At 39.7% G+C, this 27,693-nt stretch overlaps 1 protein-coding gene across 2 annotated transcripts in view; it reads left to right on the top strand.

The window, feature by feature from the left end:
* Positions 1-27,693, top strand: part of NELL1 (neural EGFL like 1) — a 300,065-nt gene that overhangs the window by 158,416 nt on the left and 113,956 nt on the right. For both annotated transcript variants that reach the window (XM_059848303.1, XM_059848302.1), the window contains exon 14: positions 20,637-20,759. In XM_059848303.1, coding sequence (XP_059704286.1) covers positions 20,637-20,759 — 123 coding nt within the window. The remainder of the gene's footprint in view (positions 1-20,636; positions 20,760-27,693) is intronic.

The following is a 27,693-nucleotide window of genomic DNA, read 5'->3' as shown; positions in this document are numbered from 1 at the left end:
GTCCCTCTCCCTTGGGTTTTGTGTTGCTGAAATGGCTTTTGAGGTATTTAAGAGTTTTTTTTCTCAGCCCTGCGACCGAAGAAGAAGTTGAGATTTTTTGGTTTTGGTTTTTAAAGTTGTTTTATTTTCTCTTATCTATTGCATTCCTTCTCTGACCTGCTGAGGTCTGTCTGGCAGGTTGGTTTGTGGCACACTGACTGCCCTTGGGGTGGTGTTAGCTTTTCATACTAAAAATTACATGTACTTTATTAACAATAATTTTCTAATAATAATCACCTATGTTAGACAGTTTGTTTCTATCTTAAACTAATTTAAAAGTGTTACCATCACAGCAGAAGATGGAGGAGAAGAAGAAGGAGGACAGGACACACTCAGATTGTTCTATCTTGCTTCTTGAACTCTCCTTCTAAATCTCTAAAATTCTACTTTTTCACTTTGTGACAAGTTAGCTATCATTCTACTCAAACTTTTGTGGCTTGTAAATCTTCTCACAAAGCTGGTAGTTTTCTCCATGGGTTAAAATCGAAGGCACAGGTGTCTTTGATTCTGTGCCAAAGTCTCTGAGCTTTTTGCTAAGGTCTCGGGCTATCTAGGGTTGTCAAAGGAATGGTTTGGGTTCTGACACCTCTCCAGCTCTCTTGTGGCCCCTTTAGGTACTGGAAGGGAGTCAAGGTCCCCCCAGGGCCTTTTCTCCTCCAGACTGAACAGCCCCTGTTCACTCAGCCTGTCTTCCCAGGAGAGGTGCCCCAGCCCTCTGAGCATCCTTTTACTGAAGCCTTCCTGATCAAGAAAGATGAAGATGCAGCAGCTGCAGGGTATCCATCCTTTAGCCTTCAGTGATGTGTGTGTGTGCTGGTCCATGGGTACCCACACTGCCCTTCCAGCAGCAGCAGGAGTGCCAGCTCAGTCTCCTCCTGTGTGACACCTGCTGGGGTGGCTTGGAGTCACCCTGCACTCCTGCAGGAACTGGCTCAGGTGAGGGCAGGAAGGCCAGCTTCCCATCCTTCCTCCATGCCACAAGCAAACCGAGTGTAAATGTGATCTTTTATCAGCTGAACTCAGGAGGAACAAGTAATTAAAGTGGTGTAAGTTGGGAGGCTCACTGCTGTAGACAGCAATCCTGGATACCCTCCTGCCCAAGATCTCTTCAGATAGCAAAGTCCATGGGTTTTTTCTTTCAGATAAAATTAATTGCTTTTTTATTAGAACCTGCCATCTTCACCTGCAGTTGACCTTGTATTTATTCTCTGTCAGCAGGTGTGGTTGTTTCAGAGAAAATACAGCCTCCCTGCAACTATAATATATCATAGAAGGAATCCCTTTCCTTGGTTCCATCTAATGATGATCTTGTGCCTTGAACCATAAGAATCAATAATTTCATAATTAAATTCTAGCTGGCAGGATGATTTGTGCTATTCATGTTCATTAAGGGACTACTATTTTGAATATTATTTGACTTAAATTCAATACTGCCTAAAGTATTTTATCAGTTGGACCTATTCTGTAAAATGACTGTTTCTGTCTGTCCCCCCTGATTTTTTTCCCCTTTAATCTCACTAAGCAAGAGAGCATTTTCATTAATACTGGGTAAGAGTATTCTACATTGTTACTCATTTTACATACCTATTTCATAGCTGCTATTAATTTTCTCATAAGTACTGAATAGTCATAATCTTTAAAATATTTTTATTCAATTCTAAAGAAAACAAATGGGACCTTCCAAGGAAGAAAGTTAAGTAGATACATGAATATTGTACTGATATTAAAGAAATAATAATTTTTATCACTTCCATGCTCTGCAAAGAGGAGGATAATTGCTGCTATCTGTTTAAATCCCTCAAATGCTATTTGTTGGTATAATTTCAAATGGCCACAATGCATTATTTCCAATGTCCTTACATTCTAACCTTAATATAAAAATGTGATTGCTTTAGAGGTGATAAAAATGAGATTGTCACTGGAAAGGCAGTCAGGTTATTATGAAATATCTAATCTAATTAGATTAGCTGGACTTGCTGTGATTTAAACCAATCTGGTAGATGCAGCAAGGAATGTTAGAATAGTTTGGGTTGGAAAGAGCCTTAAAGATCATCTCATTCCCCCTGCCATGGGCAGGAACACCTTCCACTCATTCCACACTTCCACCTTCCACTATCCCAGGTTGTTCAAGCTGGCCTTGGGCACTTCCAGGGATGGGGCATCTTCTCTGGGCACCCTGTGCAGGGCCTCAGCACCAACACTGAGAGGGATTTGTGCCTAATGCTTGATCCAAACCTACCCTCAGTTAAAGGGGAGTAAATTTGGAGAGTATTGAACAGCAGCACCACCACTAATAATTGGATGTTTGCATTTGCATCCTTCAGGATACTTCAAGAATGTGTCGAGTATCTTAGTTTTATTGTGAATCAGTTACCTTGGTTTTACAGTAGGGCACAGATAGCAAACAAGATGTTATTGCAAGTGGTTTTTAATTTGGTAAATGTTTATGAGCTCCTATCTTTTTTTTTTTTTTTTTTTCCCCTTTCCTGTCCATAAGCATTATAATCCTTAAACCATGTCACTGCAGTGTGAGGGCAGGGAAATTTAGACTTCATGAAGTATCAATTTCAGATGTTGTATAATTATGACATTGCCATTTTTTTTCCCTGTAGTTTCTTGACATTTGTGATCTGGTGCAGACCATGATGCTCCTGGTTCTCCTCCACCATTTAAAAGCTATCTCATCTCTTGTAAGATGGAAAGAATATGAGAAACTTGGTAAAAGTTAGTTTTTCTTGTAGTGTTGCATTCTTGCTTTTTAAAATGTTTTTATTTAACATGTGAAGCATACACTTCCCGGCTTTACAGAAAAGAACTGTTAAATATTATGTTCTGGCTATTCTCAATGAATTTTCTGTAGAGTTTATTCTTTCTGAGTGCCAATATTAACTCTTATTTATTTTCCACAACTGAGTTACATTTGTTTCTCCTTATTGAGTTTTTTGTTTGTTTCCTTTTCCCAGAGAATCTAAAGCTATTAGCATGCTATTGTATTATGTTCCATGTCTTTGGCCTCCTGTATCTTTTCTTAATGGCAAGTGAAACTAGTTGATGTCTTATTCCCCTGCTGCCTTCTCTTTCTGTGTTCAACTGATAGAAATCTGAGTTACAAGATTTCTTCCTCTGTACATGTGATTCAAGACCCCACCCCCCCATTTTCTGGTTTGGTTTGTTTTATTTCCATTATTGCTGTTCATCATTTTTTAATCCCTGTTGTATTTCTGTGGTCATACCAGCACTGATCTAAGATGTGGTGATCTGTTCCAGCCTACACAGAAAAATGAGAAAAGCCTGTCCGAGATGAGGAGATAATCCTGCTGAACTTAACAACCACCTCTTGATATAAAATAAAAAAAACAATAATAATTGTTATTATTATTATGCTACAACCTACATTGTGCCTTCTCAGGCAAGAAATGGCACTCAGTGAGCATCACAGAATAATTGTTTCCCTTTCAAAGGGTTTTGAAAACTTTGTAACACAACATCACAGGCTGTAATAATGCCAAGTAGGTATTTCAAAGACAATAAGCCTAAAATATGAACTTTCTCCATTAACTGTTCAAAGAATGAAAAATAGGATCACAGGCTAAGATAGTCACTGTTCTTTATGTCAGAAACAAAAGATGGGAATTACTGTGGGTCTGGAGCTAGTGTCTGATTCACCCAGTCTAAATGTGCCCCTTTTCCATAGGGGCTAGTGAAGTTGATTTATTAAAATTAAGGATATTGATCTAGTACCGATATCCAACTGTGAGGGACAAAGACTCTCTAGCAGTTTTAAGTTAGAAAGTGGATGTTTATTGTGGGATAGCTCCCAAATGCACACCCAATTTACAGGTGATTCCAGAGCCCTTTTATCTGTACAAGTATTGAATACCCAAAATACAAATGCACATTCATACCTTTGGCACATCCCATTCCAATGGTAATTAGTTCAAAAGCCATTAAGCATGAGCAGTTTGTTCCTTGAAATGGGTGGGTGGTCCCTTCCATGGGGAGGGGTCCCAAAATGAGGAAGGAAATGAAGTCTTCCTCCTCCTGACCTTTCTGCCTTTTCAATGCAAATCTGACAAATGAACCCTTGGTAGAACTCCCATTCCCTGCCTTCAGCTGGGTTCAGAACTGAGGAGGCCAACAATTGTTTTATGTTCCTAAAAGCCATTTATCAGTTTCTGTATTCTTCATTAGAAACCCAGCTAACCAAACATTGTGCTGACAAGCAATCAATTATTAGTTAACTGCTAACTCTTAACTTCATCAAGGCCTGCCCATTGATTTTGATTAACTCTAATAAAGCTTATTTCTAACTAAAACCTCAGCTCCTCTAAAATCTCTAAATTCCTTAAAGTTTATGTCTCAAAGTTTTAGGGAAACATCCCAGTCTGGAAGATGCCTTGTTTGGCCAGCTCTTCACTACAGGCTGGTCTCAAGGTGCCATCTGTCCATGTTAAGCACACTCCATTTGTGAGACACTTTTTTTTGTGTTATGCCATAGTTATTTATTCACAGTTTTTTTGGTGAAATGAAGAGGAGGGGTCTCCCAATCTTATTTTCTCCTTGTATTCCCCCTCTGTGATTCCTCCAGCAGGGATCTGCTGAGCTGTGCTGGGCTGTTCCCTAAGGCCCATGCAGTCCTGGCTGGAATTCTGAATCATTTCTGTTATGAGTAGGGATAGGAACTTGGCATTGCAATTCAGGCCTCTTACAGGGTTAACTGCACTGAAGGGGTTTTTTTTCTCTTCTGTGTAGCTGCTTTCCAAAAGCTCTTGGAAAATACAGCAGTTTTGTCAGTGGTCACTGGTGACAAGACTTGGTGACGTGTTGCTCATCTTTCCCAGTGTGAATGCTCTTCAGGATGCCCTGTCAATTAAAAAAGCTTTTTCTGGCTGAAATTGATTACTTTTCTCTTATTACAGGAGAGTTAAACTATACTGCATATGTATAGTAATTTTTCAGCTCTCAGATTATTCCTGGTTGACCTTATCTTGCCTCTTAATAAATATTTGAAATGCATTTCTATCCTCTTAATTTTCTGAGCTGCATGTGAGTCCAGCGAGGTGTGCCTCACAAGATGACTTCCTTGGGTTGCAGCAGCATGAGGTATCCCATTGAAATTCAATTTGTGGTTCCAGGCAATTGTTTTGTTACACTGATTTTATTCACCTGGCATCTTTTTCATGCTGTCATCTAGGATGCAGGGTCAGATTAGTATCAGAAGAAATCCTTTTTTCTCCTTCCAAATTAAACAATTAATATTTAACTATTCAAATTGCTCTTAATTTTTAACATATTAATTGAATGATCTCTTTCTGTGGCATTGGAGTGCTTGTGACTGTTATGCAGAAGGACCCTGCTTCTGTTGCTGCAAGATGGAGATTAGATGGAGGCTCCCAGATGACATCCATCCCATCTGTATGCATGGGAACTTATGGCAGGAGATTTCCTCCAGGGAATTTGTCACCATGATGGTGCAGGCTCTCTCTGTGTTCAGGTTTTCTGAGGAATAGGTGAAACTAAAAAGCTCCACGGTCCTCTGTGGGCAAAGTTACTCAGTTACTCTAATGCTAATTTCGTGCTGATTTCAGCACTTGTGCAGCTCAGCTCAGGGATCTGATGGAAAGACAATTTCCTCTTTTACTGTGACAGTATTTGCTGTTACTTGTAGACATTTGTCATCTGTCAGAGAAGTGACACATGAGATACTGATTGTTAATGACTGTAATTGGACTTTAGCCCCTGAATGGAAGATGTTAAAAGGACTGAAATTACAGTCTTTATCAAAATTATGTGCTTATATCACTTTCCTCCCTTCCCCTGACTGTGGGACAGGAGCAGGCAGGGGACCAAGGAACCTTGCCTTTTCTTCTCTCAATAGGGGTGTTCTCCTAGGAAAGAGTGAAGGCACAAAATGCCTCTGCAGGGATTAGGGACAGTATCTAGAGCAGGAATGGTATTTGATGTGTAAGGTATGCCTTTGTTTGTCTCTCTGGTGACCAGTGACAGGACCTGGGAATGGCCTGGAGTGGTGTCAGGGGAGGTTTGGGTTGGATGTTCAAAAAAGGCTCTTTCCCCAGAGGGTGGCTGGGCACTGGAACAGGCTGCCCAGAGAAGTGGTCACAGCACCAAGCCTGGCAGAGCTCAGGAAGCATTAGGACAACACTCTCAGGCACTTGGTGTGACTCTTGGGAGTGGTGCTGTGCAGGGCCAGGAGTTGGACTTTGATGATTCTTGTGGATCCCTTCCAACACAGCATGTTCTGTGATTCTGGGTTTAATTGGTTTGATCTTTTCATTTCCTGAAATTCTGTGAAGGGTAATGTCTGGGCATGTTCCTCCTGACACCTTCCTCCAGATAATTTTACAGTGATTGTCCTTTTGAGGCTTAACCTGTGACAGTAAGTTTACATCTATCATTTTCCTAATGGGCTTTTATCAGATTTGTTTCAGCCACTCCTTGTTTGTGGTTATCAGCAACCCGTTTCAAATTGTCTCTTGATTATTTTATAGTGCTTGTACTTGCCAGCCAGCCCTGAAATGTCAGTGGTTCTCCAGCATGTCAAAATATTTACCTGTCACCCCACAGTAAAAAATGTCTGGTTTCTCTTAGATTCCAATCTTTTGTTTCAAATGGTTCAAATATTCCAAATCCAATCTCTTTTCATTCTTGTCTACTGGTGAACCATTTCACTGTATTAGATGAGCTTTTCAGTGACATAACACCTTTCTGACCATTTCTTCATGAAAGTATCTCCATCACACAGTCAGTTAAGGAGAGAGAGTGGTGGAATTCAGCTTGTGCCAGATGTTCTCACCCCTGGATTGGGCTTTCTCCTTTGAGTATGTTCTACTGGAAGACCTGTGCTCAGTTTAGCTCACAGAATCATTACTCCATTTTCTGAACTGGAATGCTTTGTGGAATGCTGCTTTTCTTTGCTGAAACATGTGCTGGAATTAAATTTTAAGCAGTACATCACCATGTGGTGTGCATAGGTACAGGTGTTTTTTATAGGTTGTTCCTTGTGAACATGAAAATTGTTCTTTCCACGTTCACCCTTACCTGAGTCTCATTGCTCATATTTTCTCTTGTTTGACTTAGGTCACATTTTCTGGAGAAACATTCTAACCCTCCTCCTGAAGTTTAATGCTTCCTTTGTGATTTCTGATAACATAGCCCCAGTTTCTCACCTGTGCTATCCTAGCAGAGAGATTTTGGGTAGCACAGACAAGGGAGCCTGGAAGTGAATGGGACCTCATGCCCTGGGGGCTCCTGCTCTGAACCTCCAGCATATTTCTGCAATGCTTTCAGTGGTGTTTGGTGCTTTTAGGTATTTCAACTTACTGCCTCTTTATCCCCAGAATGATGTTCTAAGTTTTTTTTGGGGAAAATACTCCTTTCTTGCCTCATCATCAGTTCTCTTGTAAAGTCCTGTATTTGAATTCCCTTTTTTTGTCCTACTGTGAGTATCCTTTGGTAGATTAGTTGTGGAAGCCTGTACAATGTATGGTACATAAATTCTGTTTGATCCATCTTTTGTCTTAGCAGTGGGCTCTTCAAGCTGTGCACTGTTTTGCTGAGGTAAGAGGGTGCAGTAGCAGCCAAAGGAGCCCAAGTTGTGATCTTGTCAGATCTCATAAGCCAATTATGGGCCTATTGTGATCACTGTTGTGGTAGAATACCTCCAGGGGAAAACAGATGCCCCATGAAATGATGATGCACTAGTTTCTATTTGTGCTTTCAAATAAAAATTAATTCTGTGAGTTGAGAGTATATATGATGCTGAAATTGCACATCTTGAGGGGTAAAGTAATTTGATTACTTCATTCCATGTTAAAGCTCTGTAGTAGTATTTTTGTGAGGCTAAAGGAGTTAGCTGAAGCTCTGCACACAGGAGTGACATAAAGAACAAACTTGGTTTGATTTTTTTTCTGTTTTTAAAATTTTTTTAAAGTGCTGAGAGCCCATTTCTCCTAGTTAAATCCATGGGGGGAAGTTAGATTTTCAGCACTCCGAGAAAATAAACCATTTAGTAATTTAGATACCTACATACCTAAAATTGATTTTTTTTGACATCCATGTTTGAGAATGTCAATCAGCACTCACTGGCTTTCTTGCAGTAGTTACAACCAGGGTATTGTTTTTGGGTTGCCCTTTAGATGAAGGAAGGAATGATGGATCTGACTCCGTGTTCTCAGAAGGCTAATTTATTATTTTATGATACTGTATTATATTAAAGAATGCTATACTAACTATACTAAAGAATACAGACAGGATACTTACAGAAGTCTAAAAAGATAATAATGAAAACTTGTGACTCTTTCCAGAGTCCTGACATAGTTTGGCTCTGACTGGCCAAAGAGTGAAAACAACTCACACTAGAATCCAGTGAAAGAATCTCCAAACACATTCCACATGAGCACAACACACGAGAAGCAAATGAGATAATTATTGTTTTCATTTTTCTCTGAGGCTTCTCAGCTTCCCAGGAGAAAAATCCTGGTGAAGAGATTTTTTCAGAAAATGTGAATGTGGCACCAGGGTATTTTTTTTTTTTTTTTGATCAGATTCATGTATTTTCCTGTAATATGATGATGTTTATCCAGGGAAGTAGTTGAGCCACCCTCCTGGAGGTATTTAAAAGATGGGAAGATGAGGCACCTGGGGGTATGGTTTGGTGGTAGGTTTGGCAGTGCTGGGTTGATGGTTGGACTCAGTGATCTGAGGGGTCTTTTCCAGCCTAAATGGTTTTATGATTTGACATTTCCTGTTTACTTTCAGTAAGAAGCAAGATTCCATCTTTGCTGGGTTAAAAGCTTAAAATGTCCTGGCAGCATTTGCTTATTTAAAAAGCAGTAGATAAAACATAAAGGAAAACCTAATGGCTCAATGATGTCTAACCTTGTGACTAGAAAATCAGGAGGAGTATGCTAAGTCTTTTTGACTTCAATATCACCTGTTACACACACTCCAGCACTCTTGAAACCTTTTCTTTGTATCTCTGATGGGTGCAGGGAATTGATGCATGTCCTGTCCTGATTATGCTTGAGCTCTGCTACAGAAGCCTGCATGTGATTTTATGAGTTCTTGTGTCAGCAGACTGACACATCTGTCACACGTGCAAGTTCTCTTAGAAACAATTCCACCTTGCTGTATTGCAATAGCACTAAGGGAATTTTGTGCTTGTTTGAAATGGGGTATGTGTTGCTTTTTGAAATTCTTTTCCATGTGGTAGTTAAAGCATTGTGGAGTGCTGGAAACTGAAGCTCTACAGAACTTTTATCACCAATGTAAGTTCATGAAGCCGTGATGAAATGTTGGCTAAAAATTGCATCCAAAGGTCTTTTACATCCTTTCTGTATTACTGATTTTGAGATTTCTGCAGAGTAAAGCTTTCAGGTATTGTTGAACTGAAAACACCTGAAAGATGAGATTCTGATATCAACTTGATAGAAGTATGCAGCTTTCACAATTTTATGGATAAAAAGCAGCCTGTCCTGTTATATTGCTATATAAATAAAATGAAGCATATTGCTTGAGGGCTTTTTTTCCTGACCCAGTGCAGGTGTTGGAACATATTCAGCTTTTTACAACAATGAAGCAAAATTAAACAGTATCTCCAGATTGAATGTTAACAAGCATCTCTCCTGAAAGCTGTAAATTAGGCAGTGGCACTTGCTAGTGTCTCAGGCACTTGAGATGCTGTCATCACGTGTGATTTCTTTATTTTCCTAAGTGAATGTCCTATGATTTAGAGAAATTGAGAACTTCACAGAACTGGTGTGTTGTTCTTGTCTATCAATATTAATGCCTTGCTGCAGTCTAGTTGGAACTGCCGAGCTGCTTTCTTTCAGCATGGTACACCACATGGAATTCAAGGCTTTATTTGCTTTCTGTATGAAATAACCAACTTTGGGACTATGTCAAGAAAAGCAATAACTACCTAGAGAAATTTGGAATAACTAGTGGTTTATGAATACACAAATCAATACATTCAATTAAGGTACCTCATAAAAGTCCAGTGCCTTGATGCTTAACTAGTTGATGAAAAAGCAAGGGATTGTGTTAGAAGTTTAACATCCCATAGCAATAATCAAGATGATCCTACTGCTTAGCATATTCCAATTTAAAACCACTGTTCTGCTTTATAATTCAGTCAGGATGACTTGTGTGAGGTACTGTGGGTGAGGAAAAGCTCAGAACAGAATCCCAGCCCGTGCACATGTGCTCTGACTGACCATTGCACCTCAGGGCCATTCTGTGTCTTCTGTGAAATCTGGAGTTTCTTTGGGATTCCTTAAGTAAATAAATAAGTGAATTAAAGACAGACATGCACACTAGGTTACTGCATGTCTCTAGAAGCAACAGTGCATCAACTGGTTGTTCTAATATATAAATCTGGTAAGGAGAAACAGTTTTAAGATGTTTTTGTTCTTGCAGATGAGGATGTATCTGTTTGCTTTTCAACACGTTTCCCATGTGTGCAGTATCACATTTTTGTTGATTTTGTGAATCATTTCCTGTTCCTCCAAGGCTTTGTCTTAATAATTGATATCCCTTAGTCTTAAAAAAATGGTTTTCTATTGGAGCAATAGGTTGTATACCTCCTTCAACCCGTGGAAGAATTTGAGAGATTGATTCTGAGCTTGTAGGACCAGACATGAAGCTCCTGTGCACTCTATTACCATTTAATTTAGGGATTACTCAGGTTCTGTAAGGCAGTCAATGTGCAATCCTTACTAAATTTTAGTTCTGAAAAGTCACCTGGTGTTAGTGGAGCTCAGCCTCACTCTGCAGACTCTGAGTGGTTGCCCATGCCAGCTCTTTGCTCAGTGCAGAACTGTACTTGCAGAAAGGCTCATTCCTTTGGTGGTAGGATTTGCCATCACAAAGCTCACACAAGATATTTTTTTTGACAATGAAGTGTGGTTTCTTCCTTATGGAATTTTTTGTTTGCATCTCTAATTGTGCAATATGCAGATCTTCAGGTTCTTGCAATGGATATTTTGTGTAGATCCTGTCTGAATTACATCCAATGCCTTTCTCCACAATTGTGCTCAGAGTTTGCTGGCGAGTTTGAGAATTAAAGATGCACATTGCTAAGGGCATGAATAATCTGGCTTTCAAAAATAAGTGCACAAAACTGCAGCAGAGTATCCAGTTGAGTATGTCATGTAGATTGCCATTTTATTATCAGCCTCTGAAAAGGATCTGTTTTGAAATTTCTGTGTATATCAATATTACTAATATTTTGCTGTTATATAGGGCATGAAAATTCAATGTAAAAGATTACCCTTTATACTGTGACTCCTCACATTAATAATCTATTAGCTGCTTTTGATAATTTTAATATTATTTACTAATTTGACACATCTACTCAATTTAAATGCACTTCAAAGACTAGGGAAATAATATTTAAGTATAAAGATAAAACAACCATGTACACTTCCAGTGATTCTTGTATTTTCAGCCATTTGATCTAGTTTGTTCAGTGCTGTTTTTCTTTAACCTTGGTGAGCTTCTGATTGGGGTGAAACGTGTCTAAATCCAAAACAAGGATTTTCAAGATTTCACTTCTTCAGCTTTTCCACTTCTTACTTTGATTTCTTGTTTTCTTTTTTATGATTGTATTCAGAAAACAGTAAAACCAAATGTCTCTCTTTTCACTTCCTTACAAAATGTTCTGTGGGCATTTAAGGTATATGTGCAAATATTTTATAGTGTGCTAGCAAGAGATCCATGGTTTTTTTCTTCTCCTCCTGCAGAAAACAAATGCAGTGTTAGTGTCAGCAAGGCTACCTATTATTCATCTTGATTTAATCAAAAATAAACTTTTTTATTACAACAATTTAGAATTTCTTCACTGCTCAGTGAACTCATCTCATGGAAATTCAAATGGGTACTATTGGCAGTTGTTTTTATAAAGTAGTGAGGCAGAACAGAGGATCAGAGTATAAAGTACCTTTCCCTTGGGGGGAAAAAAATAGGTACATACACAAATGCTCTAAATTAGCCATTACCATTCAGAGGAGATGCTGAAAATGTCAGCTCAGTGCTCAGCTCTGGTCAAAGCTGAGCAGAACAGTGAGATCCTTTGGGAAAGGCACTGAGAACAAGCTGATCAATATTATTATGCTGTTGTATAAATTCATGATGTTCTGGCCTCTTGAATCCTGTGTGTGCCTCTGGCCTGCCCACCTCCCAGACTGATGGACCTCATGGAGAATTTCAGGGCAAGAGGGGATATGGTAGAGCAGAAATCCTTCAGGTTGTAAGGAGTGTGATTCAAGAGGCAACTGCAGGCACATTTGGAATTTTATATTCAAATTAAATCCCACTATTTCTTCCTAATTACCCAGGAGTAGCATGTGTCTACTCTTTTGGAATGTAGTCTAAATGATTTCATGTTTAACACCAGAAGGTGTTTGTTGTGTCATAAATTACAAAGGCATTTTAGTTTCTTATTAAAAGAAGAGCAAAGGGGGTACTTCAGCCAGCCTTTTGGATGTTTGAGTGCTCAGTGGGACTTTTCTGCTCTGCACCCTGTTCCTTCTTCCTGTTTCCTTGTGGAAATGGCAGGGTGAGCTCAGATGCTGAAGTTGGGAATGGGTAAAAAAAAAATTAATTTGTTTCTCTGATTCTCGGGAGTAGAAAAACACATTTGATTTTGGTTTTTTTACCCAGAGTTTTCTGAATTCACAATTAGGTTACATCACTCACCAGCTTACCATCTCCAATGTCATTTCTTGTTTGATGTATGCATCTTGTTTCTAATTGTCTTGGTTTTCTATGGGACATTCTTCCTGTGTGTTCAGAATAAAGCTTCCTTTTATTCAGTCTGTTTAAAAGCTATTTCTTTTGTTTCATCACAACTTCTTATGAGCTGAAATCCTGATTCCACTAAGTCTACAATTCTGCCTAAATTAATTTTTTTAATCTATCATTTGAAAAGCCTTAGTTATTACATAGAATTCTAACGACATGCAACAAAGAATTAGTTTTTTTAGAAGTATTGGCTTTTTAGAAGTATTTGGAGAGATGGCTTTCTCCTTTCTGAGTTTTCAAAGACCATTGCTTAATGGCTGCCAGATAATTAATTTTACATTAGGCCCTGTACTCTATGCAAATGGTATATCTGTATTAATAAAAAATGGTGGCCTCCAATGACCTTGCTGTTCTGTGAGTTGTCTCTCTTAACTCTCTTGGTCAGAGAAATGTTTGCTGCATTTGTGGTTCTGCACCCCACAAGCTGGCTGTTATCTCAACAGTTTAGAGAACAACTTAGATTTCTTTTCAATGTTATGAAAATATGAATAAGTGGATAGTCAGAATCTTTGCAAAGATGAATGTTTTATTATTGAAGGATGAAGGCTTTGAGGAAGTAATGAAAGAGAATTCTTACAACAAGAAAATTGTTTCCATCTTGTAAGCAAGTTTAAATTGGGGCCTTTTTTTGTAATGAGAAGTGAAAGTAGCTATAGTGAAAAACCCTACAATGGAATGTCTGCTGTAATTCCATCCCAGTGTCTGGCTTTTTTTGAAGAGCATCTTTATTTAAAGAAAATGAAGATGATAAAAATTTCAGCATTCTTGTTTAAAAATGAATCCTATGTTAAGTATACCTTTTAGAAATTACAGGTTTGAAATCCTTCATGTGCTTTTGCACAAAAAGGAAAGCTATCCTGATTTTATGACTCTTGACCAAAAGGTTCTTAGCTTCACTATGTGTTCTTTGCTGTATAATTTCAACATAGGATTCTAATTTTCAATTAAATATTTTAGGCAAAGCACAAACAATACAAATTCTAGAGTTATTCTAAGCATGCACAGAAAAAAAAGAGAAAAGAGAAAGTTGTCTAGATCCTGCTTTGTAGCTCATACAAATCTAGTAAGTGCTGGCAGTGTTGTGTCTTTCAACATGGGAAAGCAGGGGCATCCTATAAATTCTGTGGTGGTTCTGGAAAATGCATTAAAATTATACAAACAGAATATAAGCAAAGGCCATATCCCTCTTAGATAATGAATAGAAAATGATTTTATTGAAAAGCTCTCTTTTGTAAGAATGTGGGTATTTATAATACCCAAAACTTCAAAAGTGTAGAACTGTGTTATTTTTGACTGATGCTTCTGATGTTAATTGGTAGAGCTGCCTAGGGCTTTTCACAAACACTGCATTTCATGCACATATGAAGGGAGAAAATGTGCATTTTATTTTAATTGTTTAGATGTATGTGTAGATATGTTTCCATTTGCTTTCATAAATTCATGACAAATCCTTTTTTGTACCTTGCATGTGTTCAGTTTTATTTTTTTCTGGTTTTTTTCCTTACAAACAGTTTTGCAGTGTCATGTGGGAGGCTTTGTGCAGAATGTATTTCCTCAGGCAAGCAAAATCTTGTCTGGCACCTCTCCTTCTGCCCCCAGTGCTTTTCCTCCTGCATTCTTCCAGTTCAGATTAGCCCAGAACAGAAGGTATTTTTTAAGTACCACAAAACAAAAGTATTTTTGTGGTTCCTTCGCAGAGATTAGTCTGGGAAAGTTGTGGTAAATAGGATTTGACAGCAATAGGTGTTCATGAAGGTTGCTGACTTTTTTTTGTCCTTGTTTGAATATTTCAATTTATACTTCACACTGAAGCAATCAGCCATCAGCAGCTGGAATGAGAACTCATTTGAGGGGTGCAGGAGCTGCTACAGCCTGGTCTGGCTTAACTTCCTTAGCCTTGTGTTTTGAAGACAGCTGAAAGTTTGTTTAAAATTTAAACAAGTGATTTCACAGCTGAAACGTGGTGTGGTTGAATGGTCTGCTGCTGCTGCTGCTGAAGGGGGAGCTGGTACAGCTGCTGGAGAGCCTTGACCTTTCACAGCAGTTCTGTTGGCACTTGTGTTCTGCTCTCCTTGTGCCTCAGGTGTGCCTCATTTGTTGGCTTTACACAGGTGCATGGCAGGTGTTGGTGTGCTGGGCTCTCTGCCTGCTTGGGGTCCAGCTCCTCCAGCACTCTCAGGGGGATGCTGAGTGTCACATGTGGTGTTTTCTGGGGTCCCCGTCGTTGGAAGGACAGGATGAACCTGACTCCATGTTCTTAGGGGGCTAATTTATTATTTATAATATTGTATTATATTAAAAAATGCTATACTAAACTATAGTAAAGACTAGAGAAAGGATACTTACAGAAGGCTTAACAAGATACTCATGAAAACTCGTGACACCTTCCTCAGAGTCCAACACAGCTGATGGTGATTGGTCATTAATTAAAAACAATTCACATGAAACCAATCAAACAACCACCTGTTGGATAAACAATCTCCAAACCCCATTCCAAAGCAGCAAAACACAGGAGAAGCAAATGAGATAATATTGTTTTCATTTTCTCTGAAGCTTCTCAGTTTCCCAGGAGAAGAATTCTGGGCAAAGAGATTTTTCAGAAAATATGACAGTGACAGTCACAGCTGTCTTGGCAGCCTGGTCATTGTGCTTCTTTCAGCAATTTCTTACTCATTTCATGTCCTCATGTCTTCCATGGGAAGGGTTTGCCCACTGTGCTGACCCTGGGGAGCTGCTGGGTGTGCTCTGGGATCAGCACACTCAGACCAGGCTGTGTTTTGGTACTGGGGGCTCTCTCCTATCAGCACACTCAGACCAGGCTGTGTTTTGGTGCAGGGGGCTCTCTGCTCTCAGCACACTCAGACCAGGCTGTGTTTTGGTACTGGGGGCTCTCTCCTATCAGCACACTCAGACCAGGCTGTGTTTTGGTGCAGGGGGCTCTCTGCTCTCAGCACACTCAGACCAGGCTGTGTTTTGGTGCAAGGATTTCTCTGCTCTCAGCATGCTCAGACCAGGCTGTGTTTTGGTGCAGGGGGCTCTCTGGGATCAGCACACTCACACCAGGCTGTGTTTTGGTGCAGGGGGCTCTCTCCTATCAGCACACTCAGACCAGGCTGTGTGTTGGTGCAGGGGGCTCTCTGCTCTCAGCATGCCCAGACCAGGCTGTGTTTTGGTTTAGGGAGTTTTGTGCTATCAGCACACTCAGACCAGGCTGTGTTTTGGTGCAGGGAGCTCTCTGCTCTCAGCATGCCCACACCAGGCTGTGTTTTGGTGCAGGGGGCTCTCTCCTATCAGCACACTCAGACCAGGCTGTGTTTTGCTGCAGGGGGCTCTCTGCTCTCAGCATGCCCAGACCAGGCTGTGTTTTGGTTTAGGGAGTTTTGTGCTATCAGCACACTCAGACCAGGCTGTGTTTTGGTGCAGGGGGCTCTCTGCTCTCAGCATGCCCAGACCATCCTTAGTTTTGATGCAGGGGGCTCTCTGCTCTCAGCATGCCCAGACCAGGCTGTGTTTTGGTGCAGGGGGCTCTCTGGGATCAGCATGCCCAGACCAGGCTGTGTTTTGGTGCAGGGGGCTCTCTGGGATCAGCACACTCAGACCAGGCTGTGTTTTGGTGCAGGGGGCTCTCTCCTATCAGCACACTCAGACCAGGCTGTGTTTTGGTGCAGGGGGCTCTCTGGGATCAGCATGCCCAGACCAGGCTGTGTTTTGGCAGGGGGGTTCTCTGCTGCTGGGGTGCCTTGGGGCTTTTTTATAACAGGGTGTACAATCCTTAACTAGCTACTTGAAACTATTTTCTGGTGAATGAATTTCACTTTTTATGTGATTGTTGCCTCTCTAAGACCATGTAGTACTGAAATGAATTCTGTCACTGTCCAGATAAACTTGGATTAGGCTGCTTCTGAATAAAGCAGAGGTCAGTTGTCTTCTCCTGTGCAGCTGTGCATGTGTTGGTGTAAAACTACCCACACAGAAACATCAGACCTGTGATGTTGTTGGTATGGACTTGTAGGGTGATGTATAGAATCATACAACATGTGTTTTTGTAAAAGGATTTTTAGTTTCTTACAAATGCTTTTGGAGGCAGATGGCCCTTCTCAGGTGAAGCTAATGGAAAAATGAACTTCATGGTAACTTTTTCACAAGATAGCCTGACCTAGGTGTTGAACTCAAAAAATTCACAGAAGGTCCTCTCTAACATTTTGGAAAAGTTCATGAAAGCTTTTGAAAATGTTGGGGAGTTTTTGTCCAGAAAGAAAATATTAAGTTTACATGTGTATTTTTCTGGCCTTAGCAGGAGCTTGGTGGGTAGGAAATAGGGCCAGGAGAGTTGAAGCATCAGAGATGATGTATCCTTCCATCCCTCATCTCTACTTACAGGAAGAATAAATAAAGTACAAAGGAAATGAACAGTGGACATTTGATTCTCCCCCCCCCCTTTTTTTTTTTTTTTTTCAATAGGAGATTGATATCCTTTAATTTTCTGTAAAATCTTCAGCACTTGAGGATTTCAGAACAATGATAAATGCTAGGGAAAAAGCAGAATCTTGTAATATCCTTGTTTTATAGAGAGGGGGGGAAAGGGCTCAATAAACTAACTGATCTTGGGGCTTTGCCATAAAGCATGAAATAAATGCAACAATCCTGAGTAACAGAAATGCTGATGTTGAAGGCAGTTCACAAAAATTTCATAAACAAATTTACTTGCCTGTAAGAAAAGAATGATGCTGCTGTTGTAGCTGTTCTTGAAAGAAACATTAATAATCCAGGTGAATGAGAGCTGGGTCAAGGAATTCTGTCCTTTTCAGTAAGCCCATTCTCTTCATCTTTCCATCTTTGATCATGAGCTCATTTTGTTCATATTGCATAGCAAATAGAAGTCAGAGAGATGGATGACTTCAGTCAGACTTCATGGTGACAGTTTCATTCCTGAGCATGGCAGCTCATTTGTTTACATACACATATATGTGTGTATAAGAAACTAAAAGTTACTTTTGTTTTTGTTTGCTAGAGTCCCTTTCTTGTGCTTCTCATTTCCAGCTACAGGGGAAATAGTCAAAATGAGACAACTTTGGGCTTTTTGTCTTGTCTCTGCCCTCTTTGGTGCTTTGGAGTGATGCTGTTTGTGACTTCTTTCTCTTGCTGTGCAGGGTCCTCCTCTGCCAGTTTTGTTTGGTGTCTAGTCAGTATTTACTGTAACATTAAAGCAAAAGCAGGCTCTGTTTGATGTGCTCAAATGGGGATTTTTGGAAAGCAGTGTGTGTGTGTGTGAAAGCAATATTCTTTGCAAATTAGTCACAATCTTATTTGAGTTTAAACAGAGCATGAGAATTTCCTTACTCCTTTCCCATTGTGAACACACAAGTGTTCCAAAGCATGAGCTCCTGTGAGGGCACATAAAACCCAGGAAAACTTACTACTGAGAGATTCTTAAGGATTTTTCATCTGGATGAAAAGAGTTTTGTACCTTGGCAGGAAATCAATGCTTCCTCATTCTTATTAGGCCTGTAGCAACATCAGCTATAGACACCTCTGCACCAGGGAAAACTTCATTTGAAGTTCCCATCATTGCAGCCATAGTGCTGCTAAGAAACCTTGGGATCCTCATGCAGATGAAGTTCCCTTAGTCCTCCTTGTGCTAGCAGCACCAGGATGTCTCATGAAAGGCAGATTCCCATGCTCAGATTTGTTGCTGACTCTTTAAATTATATCAGCCTTGATAAAACTGACCTCTTCACAAAATGTTACTGTGGCATAGCTGCTCTGTCAGTGCTAAATGTGTTGATATTTCCAGCATCCTCACATCTGCAGAAATGCTAAATGGTGATTTACATTGTCAGAGTCCTAGAACAACATAGCAGACTCATCCTCTCCTGGGTATTTTGGAAAAAACCACATCTGGTACCACTGTGAAGTCTTTATTTATACTTGAAGTGCTGAGAAGGTAACAGACTAATTTTGGCAATCGTTGGAGTAGGAATGATCTTGTGTACACACATGGGGCAATTGCAAAGGCATGATCATTACAGAGAATACTGACACAGGAAAGCTCAAGACAATCAGAAGTGGGAAGAGGAGGGAGAGATTATGGACAGGGTGTCTCTTTTGAAAGAAAACATAATTCAGCTTCAGCTGCTGCAGAATGCCTCCTTGGAGGATAGCTTGATCTTTTTTGTGCCTAACCATGAGACCAAGGCAGCAAGGAACCAGCCTGTGGTACAGTTTCCTCAAAGATGAAGGAGAGAACAGGCAGCCCTTCAAGAACCCTGGCATTCTGAATATGTAAGGCTCTGAAAGCTGGCAAGAAGCTGCAGAGAATTCCTAAGCAGAGCTAGGGACTAGCATAAACTAACAAGTATAAATTCAAGCACGAGTTTATCAGCTGAAGCCAGGCACATATGAGAGTGTGTGTGTTTCTTGCTAAAAGCAGAGAGTGAGAGGCTGATATATTGCTTTGATGCTATTTAAGAGAAAATAGTTGCAATCCATATCATTTTGCTGTCAAATGTATTTGAAAAATGGAAAACATGTTGGATATATGTTCTGCAAATAGTTATCAACAGTGTTCCAGAAGTATTTGGTTTAGTGGATTCCTTAGAATTCACCATTCAAATCTTGCAGGTCTTGAATTATCTTGAAATTGGCTGTTGTTCTTTACTGTGGCAGAGTGAGAGCATTGCAGAGGTTAATTGCAGCCTGCCAGAGCCTGTGATGCTGCTGTTCTCAATGGAGAGACTCTTCCAAAGGGCTTAGTTTAGTCTGCAAAAATGAGCATTTTGCTCGTGTTTTAGAGGCACTGCCTCTCTGTGATCTGTAGAAGGGCAGACTTGGTCTCTAGTCCTTTGAACACCCTGATGCACTGCTAAAAAGCTTCAGCAAATCCCAGTTCCAGGAAAGCACAGCATATGGATATCAACCCCATGATTGCAGTTGCATAAATAAAAGCTACAAAGAAGGGTCCCAGATTCTGATTTTTTCATGTGAATCATCTGTTTTGTGGTTTTAAGAAAATTCACTGCATTCTTTTGATTCCACTGAAGAAAACTGCAAAGTGTAAAATATTCAGACTTTCTTTGTGCAATCCTGTGTGAGGGAAGCTCCTTGTAATTGCAGGAAGGAGCAGAAAGCTTTGGGGTCAGGTAGCTCATCACCTCTAACTGGTGCTTTACAAGAACAAAAAGGTGGCAGGAGAGTGAAGTGCAGGAGCTGTGGCAAATTTGGCTCGGGGCAGCAGCTGGAGTTGCTGGATGAAAGCAAAACGTGGCCTGTTGAGGCTCCATGGTATGATTGGTGCTCTAAAAATGTGAAATGTTACTACATGCTATTAGAGAAAGAGTCAGTTCAACATGAATTAGAGCAAGCAGTTGTGACAGCTGAACTGTGTAGTTAAAGGGCAGGCTGGTAGGGCCCCTCTTGTGTTACTCAGCTTGTATTTATGATCATTGCTGCTGGTGATGGACAGTGATGTAAAGGTTAATCTTCACAGCAGATATTCTTCCCTGATAATCTTCTCCATAGCTTTTTGTCACAGCCCTACTTTGCCTCCTCACCCGTTCTTTTTTTTCTGTTTCTAACCCTAAATAATCTCCTGTTGCCATGCACACATTGGGTTTCTGAACAGGAACAAGCCCATAGCTGACTCCCATGCCAACCACTGAACCACTGCAGCATCCTGCTTCTCCCACTGGTTTCCAAATGCCCCATCAGCTCACTGCAGAGCTCCCTGCATCTCGTAAATTGTGGTTTTTTTTTTCCTTTCCCCCCTCCCCACTCAGAGCACGACGAGTGTGGCAGTGGGCAGCACGAGTGTGACGAGAATGCCATCTGCACCAACACCATCAGGGGACACAGCTGCACCTGCAAGCCCGGCTACGTGGGCAACGGGACCCTCTGCCGAGGTGAGTCTGGCCCTGGGGGGCACCTCACACCTGCCAGCCAGCCTCAGTCGTGTCTGCTGGCACTCCCTGCACCCTGGGAACTCCTCAGGGCTGCCTTGTGCACTGGCTTGCTTTAAGAGATCTTCTGGCAAGTGATGGGAATTGGTTCGTGCATGACTTCTTAGGAAGAAGGAAATATTTTCGGAATGGAGGGAGAAAAGAGCTTTATATTTGCTGCACTGGATGCTGTCATTTGAGCTAGAATAATTCAGCTTTTGAGTGGTGTTCATGTTTTATAAAATGTGGATGCTATGTGCTGTCACCTTTGGCTTTTAAGCTTTAATGAGATGCATTTTAAATTAGGATAGTTGTATTTTATGCTAGCATCATGTGGTTGTTATTTGACTAGTTGCATCAGAATCATGACTTTTTTTAAAACATATAAATCTTTAAATATGTATTCTGAAGATTTCTTAGTTTTGTAAACAAGAAATAATGATAGCCAGCCATGCTTTCTGTGAAGTATTCATTTATAGCATGTCATTTATTTAGGGTTGGTTTTATGTTTTTCTTCAGGTAGAGAAAGAGGAGCAAATATCTCATGAAAGGACAAAGGAGGGTTGGATTAGTGAGGGCTCTGTCTTGAAGTACTACTGAGCTGAAACTCATGCATTTATGAGTTGTATTTGTCTCAGAAGAAGCTGGTTTTTGTCTTTTCTGGGTTTTCAAACTAAATTTTAGTTTAGTTTTTTTTTTTTTTTTTTTTTTTTTTTTTTTTTTTTTGAAATGACTACAATTGAAAGTGAGCAGTGTACTGGATAAAATGTTCTGTCCAATTTCAGGCACAAGAGGCTGAATAATAATTTTTCAGACTCTTGTAAATTGTCCAAACAATTCCTTAAAGGACTGAGAGCTTTGATGTCATTCCTGTTTCAAGCTGAAGTCCTTCACCAAGATTGTCCTGTCAGCTGCTGAATTAGCAGCCATCAGATGGGTTTTGATATGACTTTTATCTGGGTACTTTCCACCAATGCCAGAACATCCCTGCACTTAAAACTGACATGGTTCATTAAGGATTGAATAAAGAATAGAAAAATGTACTGGAAGTGTTGGGCAAGTTAAAGCTTGGCCTGTCTGATTTGAAGATCAGCAGGTGAATACCAGGGAGAAACTCACTGCAGTCTTGGGTTACAGTAAATATGAGCTGCAGCACAGACAACCTGAGTTTCAGAGAACCTGAGTACTGAACAGCCTGACTGTAATATTTTCTTCTTTTTATTATTATTATTACATTAATTATATTAATTATATTTCTTTGAAAGGGGGATGTTTGGATTAGTTAATAAAATCTATGTTTTCACACTGGTTTTCTTCATTTGCATACCTTTAATGTGCCAAAAACTCGAAGTGAAACTCCTACTGCATATTTATTAATCTAGTAATGTTGTGGCACTAGAGAAATGGGATAATGTTTTTACTCTCCAAGTTCTATTGAAACCTGAGCTACTGCAATCTCTATTTTAGAAATATGATGTATTGTGTGTATATATGTTTAGTGTGCCTTGAATTGCACATGCAAGTGGAGTTGTAGTTGCCTTTTTGAGACAGCTATGCATGGAAATACAGGGATTTGTGTTCTTATATTCTGACTAGGAAGCATAAATTAGAAAGACAACAGGAGATTATAGAAAGGGGTTTGCAGTCTGATAATTATTGAAGTCACTAAGGACAAGAATAATCCAGCACTGCACGGAATAGTCATTACTGCTAACGAGCTACTGCTAGAACCATCTGCATTTTAGTGAATTATAAAACACACAATATGAAGCACTGGTTTGATTTTCTGAGCCTGTGGTTCTGTGGTTCCATGAGGTTTTCACACATTTGGATGCTGATTGAAGAAATTTTGCCCAAGATAGCAGAAACACCACTTCTGCCTCTTTTTGACTAAGCTCAGCAGTGATATGTCATCCCTTACCTGCCACAGGCTTTCCTTGCACAAATGCTGGCACAAGGAAAGAGGTGTGAGCATATCAGGACAGCTGTAAACTGCTGTTGGCTTGTAGTATTTTAGGGCTTTATCTTCAGGCAATACAGATTGGAAAAACATAGATAAAAAGTCAAGGTGATATGCTGGCTGTAATACCACCTGAAGATAAGATCAATGTTTCTGTTCTCCTTGAGACATCTGCAAGTGCTTTATAAATGTTTACATGGTAGAGATGTGTACACACACAAAACAGTGGCTCCAACTACTACTGAAATAATAGATCTCTGTGGTTCAGTAGGAAATCTTATTAATATTGTTCAGCAAAACCATACATGGAAAAGTGATGGTTTTATGATGAGAGGAAAGGACTGACTTGGTGCGTGATTCTGCATTCCATTTCAACAATTTATTTTAGCAGTGTTATAAAAAATGAAATCAGAGTAATGATCCTCTTTGGATTTAGTGAATAACACACTGATAGTCTTTTATAAAAAAGCCAGGATACTGTTACATTTGTTTTAGAAAAGAATACATATATAGTTGAATTAACTTGTATTGTGGACTGCTGGCAAATACAACTCAATTACTCTGGCAGGAATTTGTGCTGTTTGCCATTTTTGTGAAAAGCACAGAGAAATAAAAAGGAGCAGAAATAATATGGACATGAATATAATGATTGCTGGGCATTTATGAAAAAAAAAAAAAACAACCACCAAACCAACAAACCAAACAATCCCCAAATATTTAAGAGGAAATAGAATATATAAAAAAATCCCCAAACCTGTATAATCAGACAATCACACATCTTGACTAGCAAAAGATCTTGTGCATAAGGAACTGCATTACTGGAAATGCAGGATACTGGGCTGTTCAATTAAAGACCAAATTGTGTCAAAGATGTGGAAATGGTCACAGAGGAGGGTGGTGCAGAAAGGGCACAGACCTAGACCTGAAGGGGCTTCAGCATTAAAAGAGATACTGCCATAGTTCAAGTGACACTGAAAATGGAAAGAGAAGTGGAGATGAATGCAATAAAAGCTCTACAAACACACACTTATTTATATGTACACAGTGAGAAAATAAACTAGAGACAAATAAGATTTCCTGTGGATACTCTCAATTTCACTTTAAGAAGCAAACTTTAGCATCTCAGGCAGACACTGAAATTTGGGTAATAGATGAGAGCAGAATGAAGCTGAGCTGAAATGATAAGGCAGGATAATGCTGTGCCATCACCATCAGGACAGAGCAATGGACCCAGAATCAGGTAGATTATATATCAGGATTTTTTCAGAAAATGGAAAATAAACCAGAGATCCATTCTGGAAGAAATTACAGCATCAAAAGCAGAGGACAGAGGTATAACGACTTGAACAGGGAGAGATTCTGATTCTATGGATTTGTTAAATGGCTCTTTTCTATGAAGGAAACTTTGGAAAAAATAAAAAGAAGTGAGAGTGATTTGGGACACAGAAAACCTTATAGGTGGGTAGTGGAAGACATGTCATGCCCTTTTACTTGAATTCTCTAAATGAATGATAGAATTCATAAGGACAATTGGAGCAATTTCTCAAACTTCAGGACAGGATGTAATAGTGCAGCATTAAGGCTGCACTTCAAGTGGAAGGGAAAGGTGATAAAAATTGGTTTAGCAACTGAGTGCTCCAGTTAAAAAGAGCTGTGGTGGGCAAATGGTGCCTGCTTGGCACAGCTTGGTACTTTGAATTATGCCTGTCAGATGGACCTCGTGGGGAGTCAGTGCTTAGTGGCAGCAGTTAGAGGAAAGAAGTTTCAGTTTCCTGGGACAGTTTTGGGTTCCTGGGACAACCAAGTTTGTGAATAACTCATCACCCATAGACAGGATTGTGTGTGTGAACATAAAACACTGTCATCTAAAAATGAGTAAAACTCACTGTCATGGCCTCAGCTGAAGAACCTGGGGTAGTGAATACAGATATAAATACCATTTCTAGACCTTACAGGCTCTTGGTCTGTGTTGTGTTGCAGTGTTTCTGTGTGTACTCTTGACAGGGCTTGAATCTGGGAGGCTGGAAAATATATCAGGGGAAAAATGTCTTTCTCTGCTTTTTGTCCTGCTAAGTTTCAGTTCTGCTTGGCAGCCTTGCACCACATGCTGTGGAAGTGACATGTTGAAGTAATATGTGCCATTTGTTTAAGAGATAAAAGGCTTTGTGCCCCACAGTCTCCTGTGCCTCAGTGAGAGGGGAGGCAGAGAACACTTGCTGTGGGATGTACAGTCCTACAGCTTAGCAGAGTTCAGTGGGCAGCTTGTGCCCTGCACCACAGACTGAAGCCAAACAAAAGAACCAAGGAAGCATCATAAGGTTTCTTAAAGTAATTGATGGCATTTGGGATTGAATGCCTTAAATAAGCCCCCACCCATCACTCTTTACCAGGAACAGTGTGCAAGTTGCCATCCAGGTTTTGTTGCAATTAGCTATTTTCCTTTGTACAAGGAGATTTAGATGTAGTTAATATACAAGCCTTGTCCTAACTCTTGGTATTTTGTTGAAAATGTTTTTAAGCATAAATTCTACCCACAGACATCCTTATATACTGTCAGAAAGACAGAAGTGGCCTTGAACATACTCAGGTGCTGAACAGGAGCAGTTCCTCAGGAACATGGGCGAGGTGTGTTTGCTAATCTTTCTCGTGGAGAATGAACAGAAGTCTAGCACTTAATCAAGTGCAAACACTCTTCACTGTACTTTCATATTTTACATGTACAATCTGTCTAACAGGTATATTCAGTGTGCTATTAACATCTCATGTAGTGGTTTCCACTGAGGTGCAGATTTATTGGAATGATTAAATGAGGTGGATTTAGTTACAATCATACACCGTAAAGCAAATGTGTGCAATGTGACTGATGCTCGGGCAGAAAAACATCAGGTATTGTGAAATAAAAATCAAAACAGTGTTTATTCTAATTAATATTTAGGCTGTGTAATGGTTTATTTCTGCCAGAGCAAAGACTACGATTTTTTTTCCCCTGTTACATTTTTCTGCAACATTACACAGGAAACACTTAAGGGATTAAAACTCAATATATGGTGGAGTCTTAAAGACTAGAGCTGTTATTTCCAAGTGACTCAATTCTGGTGTAATCTGGAATTCAGATTCTTAATTGCACTGTGGGCCCTTATGTGTTTTTGCTTTGGGATGTGTATTTAGGAGTGGGCTTGTTGCTGGTGGACTTACTGCTTAATTCGGGAATGAATTCTTTGGATTCTTATATAAACCAAATTTTGAATAATTACTCTTGGTTTTTTTTTTGTATGGCAGTGGGGATAATCGTAGGGAGTCTTTATTCATAACACACATAGAATGTTTCCTGGCAACAAGAGTACCTCTCAGACTTAACAATTGCTTCTGTTTGATGTCAGTCAATAAATTGGCCTCTTTTACATTGTTTTAATCACTAATTTTAATTGGGTGGGCATGTTGCTTTAGCCAATGGCACTCTGAGAGCTGTCTTGCACTGCTGTTTTCTTTGTTTCAAAGCAGGTATTTTTATATTTCTTAGTCTGAAATATATTTAATAATCTGAAAGATACGTCCATGAAAGAAGTTGTGTATCTTCCAATGTGTAGGCAGTATAGGGGTGGTGTAGTAAACAGATGAGTAAAGATAAAATAATTTTTATGTGTTATAGAATTTCTCCTGATAGGAAAAATATTCCAGAGTATTTTTAGTAAGAGCTAAAGAAGAAGAAAAAATCATTCTCTTTGGTCATTAATGTACTGATTCTGCTTTTTTTGTGTCCCTTTTACACTGACATCAGCAAAGCTGAGGTAGATTAACTTGAAATGTCAGCAATGGGAGAGAGTCAGACGTGCTGATAGCTTGATATTACAGCACATCAGATCACTCATGCTGCCTCTTGGGTTTATGGGGTTTGCATGCAGGTGTGTCTGCTGCAAGTGGAGCTGAAAGCCTTTATGAAGCACTGGAGTGAGTTATGAATAAAATGTAGGCCAAGATGGAGAGAAACAAACATGACTTTTCTGTAGCCTTGGAATTTTTGTGGCTATAAGGCTTTGAGTGCTTGATGTGCCTTATTATGGCTTTAATTGCTGTTCTGGTGTAATATGCACCAGTCTCATGAAAGAATATGTGAGTTTTGACTCATGCTGAGATTTTTATCTTCATTCTTCACAGTCTTGAGCTTTGTATATTTTTTTATAGCTAATGTACAGTGAATAAATCACTGCAGAAGCAGGCAAGTGCACTCACCTGCATTTTGGTGTCACATGGCACACGAGGAAAATGCCATGGCAAATGTAAGGCACTGGGACAGTCACACTTTTTGGGTGAGGCATTCTAGATAGAATTGATTTAATAGTTTTAAACCAGTATGTATTTGTACAGCAGCATAATTAGAATGATTATTTTTTTTTTTCATTCTAAAACTAGCATGGCTGGACACTGACTCTGGACAGTATTATTGAAGCCTCTAAATCTTCTGTAGTCCTAAATCCACTGCACTGTTAAAAATGAGGATTTGAAATTTTAACATAAGCATCTTTGTATTTTTGTTCATGGTTAGATATTTATCAAGTGTGGTGCAGTCATTGCAATGGCTATGTTTGTGTTTGGATTTTGAGTTCTATAAACTCACTTTGTAAATTTGCCACGTACTTTTTAAACTCTTTCTAGTGTTGTTCTTAGTTTCATTGCATAGATTTAGTTGTGTGAGGTGTTGAAATTCAGATGTAATTATTTTTGTAAGTGTTGGGTTTGGGTGAGCAGGCCTTGGAAGTGGGGGGGCTACTCCCCATCTGTTTGTGCTGCTGGGGAGGAGATAAAGCCTGGGAAGGAGTGAGGATTGGGGGAAAGATTTATTAAGGTTTATTCCATTTCTCATTAGTAATAAATTCAGTTAATACCTGCAGGTTGAGTCTGTTCTGCCCACGAAGGCATTCAGGAGGTGATCTCTCTGTC

The sequence above is a fragment of the Haemorhous mexicanus genome, chromosome 6, assembly GCF_027477595.1.
Source record: "Haemorhous mexicanus isolate bHaeMex1 chromosome 6, bHaeMex1.pri, whole genome shotgun sequence".
Classification (NCBI taxonomy): Eukaryota; Metazoa; Chordata; class Aves; order Passeriformes; family Fringillidae; genus Haemorhous; species Haemorhous mexicanus.
Note: the sequence above shows the minus strand (reverse complement) of the source record. Positions and strands in the feature narration are given on the sequence as shown.